Source organism: Benincasa hispida, chromosome 6, assembly GCF_027475165.1.
Source record: "Benincasa hispida cultivar pf3 chromosome 6, pf3_genome.v1.1, whole genome shotgun sequence".
NCBI classification, from domain to species: Eukaryota; Viridiplantae; Streptophyta; class Magnoliopsida; order Cucurbitales; family Cucurbitaceae; genus Benincasa; species Benincasa hispida.
This window is the reverse complement of record NC_143483.1, coordinates 35,631,719-35,638,144: the sequence shown is the minus strand read 5'-3', so window position 1 is coordinate 35,638,144 and position 6,426 is coordinate 35,631,719. Positions and strand designations below refer to the sequence as shown.

Sequence of the window (6,426 nt, the reverse complement as noted above, 5' to 3'; positions counted from 1 at the left end):
AGACCAAACTGGTCGAACCACTATATATCTTAGTGTTCTTTACACACTTGAAAATTCATTCTAAACATACTCTAAATCTTTATGGAATATATTAATTTGCACAAGAATATTGTAACTTTTGAGGTTGAAAACTGATACAATTTAGGATTTTTTTATATGTAACGGCCTAAGAAAACTAAAATGAGTTTACCATATGAACTAATCCTAGTTCTTTTCTCATTTTTCAGTGTAATTTTAAATTTGATGGAAACAATCAAACTATAAAATTGTTGTTTAAAAAAAATCACGTGAGAATCCAAAAATAATTATTTGAAACAAAAAGAAGAATCATCATACAAATATAATTCAATCCATTTAATTAAGTGAATTAGAAAATAGCAAATAAAATTAGAATGGCATACCAAACATTATACTTTTGACAACAAAAAGGGTTCACCAAAAAGATGAAGATGAGAATGAGATTAATATAATCATACATTGATATGAAATTCAAGTTTTAATTTTGTTTGAAGCGCTTTGGATATGAAAAAGTGAATATGTGAGTGAAAAAGAGAGATGTTCTTCAAGGGCCATCAAGAGTGAGAAGTGCTTCAAAGGAAGCATAAGGGCCACTGGAGGCTGTGATAATTGAATACAATCCTTCCTGGTTAGCCTTATGTAAGATACTGCCCTCTTGATGAATTGCATTACCAACATTTTCCCAACAGTTTTCTTCCCAATCAACATCACGTACTATCTTTACGTGCACCTACATAAATCGTAAAATTTTGAGTACAATCAAATGTAAGGATGAGAGATTGAACCTTTAACCTATAACTAAGAAGTACAAACATAGATACGAATATAAGATACCGATATGATACGATACGACGATATGCCAATTTCTAAAAACTAAGAGTTGAAGATACATTTGTGTATATATGATAATGCCCAATTAATTGTTATAATACTTATTTTAAAATAGATTCAAGAAGAGAGTGAAACTTGAAAAAAAATCCAATAACATTGAATGGTGGTTGAACGACTAGAGCAAACGGTAGGAAACAAGTAGAGGATGAAGATTGAAGATTGAAATTGAGGATGAAGGGTGGTGTGAATCGTGATTTAGATAGTGAGAGAGAAGAGAAGAATGGAGATTTAATTATGTTTCGGGGTTTTTCTTTTAACTTTTTATGTTTTTATCATTTTTAATTTAGTTTGTTTTGGATTACTTGATTTAAGTGGACTTTTATGTTTGAAATGATTTTAAAATTGTCAAACCCATTTTTATCATTTTCAAAATGATTGTGGAACATGTTTAATTCTTCAAAACTAATTTTGATGATATGAAAATTGCATTAAAAAGTATAAAATTGAAAACTGAATTAATTTTGAGTAATTAAAAGATTGTTTTCGAGTGATTTTAAAAATAAAAAAAGTGATGTTGATGATTTTAAAATCATTCCAAGATACACATTTAAATAAAATGGGTTGTGGGTTGGGTTTAAATATGGGAAAAAAATGATCCAATGTATCCCTTTAGAAGTAGATACACATATCGAAAATTAAAAAATTTAAAGAAATCATATAATTCAAATCACGTATCAAACATATATCTGTCACATATTTAGACTATCTGATACTAATTATCTACAGAATTAGAAGTATCTGTGTTAGACCTCTAGCATGGAAGGTCATGCTAATTATTATTGTTGAGTTAAATTCACTTTGACACATTTCTCATAAAATTAATATAATATTTTTTCCTTTTATAAAAAAGGTATAGAATTGAAAAAATTGAAAAAAAAAATCTTTCATTACTACCTCAGCTTCAGCAGAAAAGGAACAGAAAAATTAGAACAAAACAACCTAAAAAAGAGAATTTTGTGTAGAACTCTAAAATTGGAGAAATTCTCTAGCCCATTATAAAAAAAGCTTTACTATGTGAAAAATTATTATAATCACTTGAAATTCTCTCTGACAACAATTGTTTAAAAAAAAAATACTCTCAAAACTTTACACCAATTAGTTAGTATACGTTAGAGTAAGCTTAAAAGGCTTTTCATAGTACCTTAAAAGGCCTTTTATTTTTTGAGATGGTAGACAACTGAAATCTTTAGATGCTCGGAGTTATAGATGTCCAACCATATTTGTTTTGTATGAATATTTTTATATATATAAGAATATTTGAATAACTTTGTTTGTTTCGTGGGGTTTCTACATAGAAATATTTTAAATTTATATAATGTTTCAAGAATGTCTTTCATTAATTCATTATTAATATAGTATAATTTGAATTTGTATAACTTTTTTTATTAATTAGAATTTCCTTTAAAATTAATATTGTTTATGTATTTTAGGTTATTTTTCTCAATAAAATAATCTATATTAATATATGATTTTTTATAAAATAAATAATTTACATTTAAATTTAAATATATTTAAAAATAAAAAAATAAAAACAACTATAATATAACTAAACAAGAGTGATATATATGACTGAGAATATTTATCTTAATTATAAAATACAAATAAAGAAGAGTGATATAATATAGAAAATGGAATAAAAATATTTACATATAGGAAAATTTCATTTTTTATCTGCGATAAATCGTGATAGACTACCATTCGCGTCTATCTGCATCATGATAGACATAGATAGCCTATCACGGTCTATCACGATCGATCATAAATAGAATATGATATTTTGCTATTATTTATAAGTATTTTCAACAGTTTTATCATTTAAAATAATTTTCTTACATATATATATATATATATATATATATATATATATATATAATAAAAAATGAAGAGTAAAAAAGAAAAAATGGGATGTCCTTTATATGAATATCTGGAAAACTATGTTTTAGAAACACATTTAAAACTCTCAAGATACTCTACATAAGGTATTTTAAGATGTTCGATAATCTTTAGATGCCAATGTATCTTATATTACCAAAATTTGGTGGATTTTGCACTACCATAATCGTTAATTACAAAATTCTTCACATTTATGACCCAAAATTTATAATAATGATGCCAATTCCTATTGACTAAGACTTTAATTGCATCTTCAACGCAATCAAATAAATATTTAATTTGATAATTTTTACTATATTTTTAGAATATATTTTGTTCCCCTGAGCTCCTCCAATATAAAACATCCGGTAACTCTTGACAGATTATTTTAATAACAAAGCCTAATGTGTAAATATTTAATTTCACAATCTTTATAAAATAATACCAAATTAAACACAAAAATACTATAATATAACAAGTAGTTTAGTTATGTTTGTGTCAATTTGATACCTAATCTTTGAATTTTATTTTTTCTTTAACTTCAACTTGGGGATAAAAAGATCCAAACCTTTTAGTCAATAGTAAATGAAGTTATCTCACTTTGGTTGAATTTCTTATCTAATATGTCATGAATATGTGCATATATTAAGGAAAAAAAAATAAAAAATAAATTGATCTATTAGATATTAAACTGAACTTTATGTCTAATGAAACTTTAAGACACCGTTGGGTTATAATCAAATGTTTTTTATTTTTGAAAATTAAACATATTTTCTCCATTTTTCTTAGAATAATGATTTGCATGTTTCTTTCGTACAAAAGTTGAATTTTTAACTAAATTTCCAAAAACAAAGTTTTTTTTAAACTTCTTTTTTTGGTTTACAAAATTCAACTTAGTTTTTTAAAACATTGATAGAAGATAGATAATAAAATAAGAAATTTATAGGTAAAATGAGTATTTATAGACTTAATTAATATTCAAAAACAAAAAAACAAAAACCAAACGTTATCAAAACCGGACTTAAACTTTCAATTATCCAATATTAAATCACTTGAGGACTTACTAAACACAAAAATTTAAAAAATTTAAACATCCATTAGACACAAAATTGAAAGTTGATAAGAGGAAGACGTACACTGGTTCGGATAGATGTAGGTGGGGAGTTATGATTATTCCAAGCAATACACCAGTAGCAAGTAATCCCATCGTTATTAAATCCTTGATACAAAACCCCACCAGAAGAACCAGCAGGATCCAAATAAATGTTTTTATGGATGAACATTCCCCATTGCCCATTCTCAATTTGAAGAGGGTAAGGGTTGGAAACCAAGCGCCCTCCCCAATCGCGGCAATCCACAAGCGTGATGGTGCAGCCGGTGGCGTTGTAGATCCAACCCTGCGTGAACCCACCCGACTCTCGCTCGTATCGAACCCTTAGCCTCTGCGCGTACTTAAACTCTTCTTTCTCTTCTTCTTCCTTTCCCTGCGTGTTCTTCAACGCTATTGCCGCTGCTGCCATGTCGTCGCGGCTGATGACCGTGCCGGCGCCATAAAGTCCTCGCAACCTCCTTACGGTTGATTCTGTCACTGCTTTCCCATACACATTTCGGATCATTGTTATTCTAATCTCTCTGTGTTTTGGTTGGATTTATTCTTCAGTACTTCTTGTAGTTGTGCCTTTGGAATTTGTCTACGACGACTTTGAGAGAGGGGGACGACTTAGGTGTGCTTGGAATTTCTTAAATCATTCTTTTTTTTTTTCTTTTAATAATTTTTAAATGAAATTATATAGTTTAGTTTAGTCAATGCTCTCTTTTATATTTTCCTTTGATTAATTCATTAAGTTATACTTTTCTCCATTCGAGTATAACTCAATAGATTGAGCATTGTTCGCCATCTCAAAAGTTTGATTTTTGATCTCTCACTCTGTAATTGTTGAACTTTAAAAAATAGGTTAAAATATCTCCTTAAAAGTATTGGATTTTGACAAAATATTAGAATAATAGTTGTCCTACATTTGTAATGTGCAAGAAAGTGATGGACTACAAAGACTATAAAAGAAGCAAGTACTTTAAGCTTGGTATAATAGCTTATTTATGGGAGTGGTATAATATTTTGAAAGAGTATTCTTATAACTGAGTCGGAGAGAATTTTTTGCGTGATTATAATAATTTTTCATACACTAAAATTTTTCTAGTATGTGATTTTTTTCTCATTTTTAGAATTTTTCTACGTTAAATTTTGTGTTCTCAATAAATTTATCAAGTCTTGAACTTCTTGATGTTAACATTAATATTTAGAAAGAGGTTGATTATGCAGCCAAAAGATTAAGTATAAAAATGAAGGTGATTGCCAACATGAGCGTAGTTCAATCATAGTACTTGTACTATTAACTTCGAGGTCAAAGATTCGATTCCCCCACCCCACACTTTAATTACAATACCTTTAAAAAAAAATGTGATTAGAAAAGTACTTGCAAAAGTCGAACGGTGGGGAAAATATTTACAAAAATCGAGTGGTTTCTCAAAATTCTCTCAAACTCCCTCAAAACTCTCTAAAAAGTCACTCAAATTAACTCCTTCAAAACACTCTCAAGCCTTTCTTCAACATTTTTATTTTAAAGGTGAAACTCTCATAAAACAATATCAACATTTTCACTTTAAAAGTACTTTTTCTTTTATATGTTTTTGGTTGTTAATCATGAATGTATGTTGATATTTTTTTTTTGTTTACATTTATAGTTATTAGAACAAACTTATAATTAATTTTTTTTTTATATTATAGATAATACTTGTGAATGTATACTTAGTCCTCTTCGATGGAGAGTCTTTAGGATAGTTAGAGTATGGTTAGAGCTCTTGTAGGCTCTATTCTTAGACTGTTAGTATAGTATTTATACTCATGTACACTTCTTGTTGATACATACTTTTGATAAATACATATTGTGACATGGTATCAGGACCCTTTCTCCCATAACTTTTCCTTGCTTCAAATCTGTTCGACTTTAAATCTTTTGGTGGACGTCTCCTCAGATTCGGCGAGTCAGCTCGCTTTCGTGTGCTTCCAAATCCAGTGAGCTTCGATGCAACCCCATGTTCTCCGCACACCTCTTTTGTACGCAAAACCAACCTGAGTCGATCCTACTCTGTACGCAACCTGTCCGTGCGAATTCCTCCTCAATGAGCCTCCGTGTGAGTCAGCTCCTCTATACACAAGCCTTCCAGCTCCTCTGTTCCAGATCCGGTCAAGACCTCTGTCTCCATGCCAACCCTGATTCGAAATTATAGATCCAGTAAAGCCTTCCAGATTCGGTGCTTCTAGATCCGGTGTGCTTTCAGATCTAACTCGAGTCGAGCTGACCTATCAAAGTGAGTCGAGCCAACCCTATCAAACTGAATAGAGTCTATCCTAGAAGCTAAGCCAAGTCGATCCTGTCAAGCCGAGTCTAGCCAATCCTGCTAAGCCGAGCCAAGCTGATCCTATCAAGCTGAGCTGAACTGGTCCTATCAAGCCGAGCTAAGTCGATCCTATCAAGCCAAGTCGAGCTGATCTGTGTTAACTGAGCCGAGCCGATTCAGTCAAAGCCAAGTCGTTGAGCTGTTTTCAGTCAAGCCAAACAGTTTAGCTAGTTTCTTCTCTTCCCA

At 30.0% G+C, this 6,426-nt stretch overlaps 1 protein-coding gene across 1 annotated transcript; it reads right to left on the bottom strand.

Moving 5' to 3' along the window:
* Positions 1 to 431: 431 nt before the first annotated feature.
* Positions 432 to 4,524, bottom strand: LOC150035632 (23 kDa jasmonate-induced protein-like). Its single transcript, XM_090314498.1, has 2 exons — positions 3,918 to 4,524; positions 432 to 748 (listed from the first exon to the last, which is right to left on the bottom strand). The coding sequence occupies exons 1-2, from the start codon at positions 4,395 to 4,397 to the stop codon at positions 563 to 565; spliced, it is 666 nt and encodes a 221-aa protein (XP_090170624.1). The 5' UTR covers positions 4,398 to 4,524; the 3' UTR covers positions 432 to 562.
* Positions 4,525 to 6,426: the final 1,902 nt, after the last annotated feature.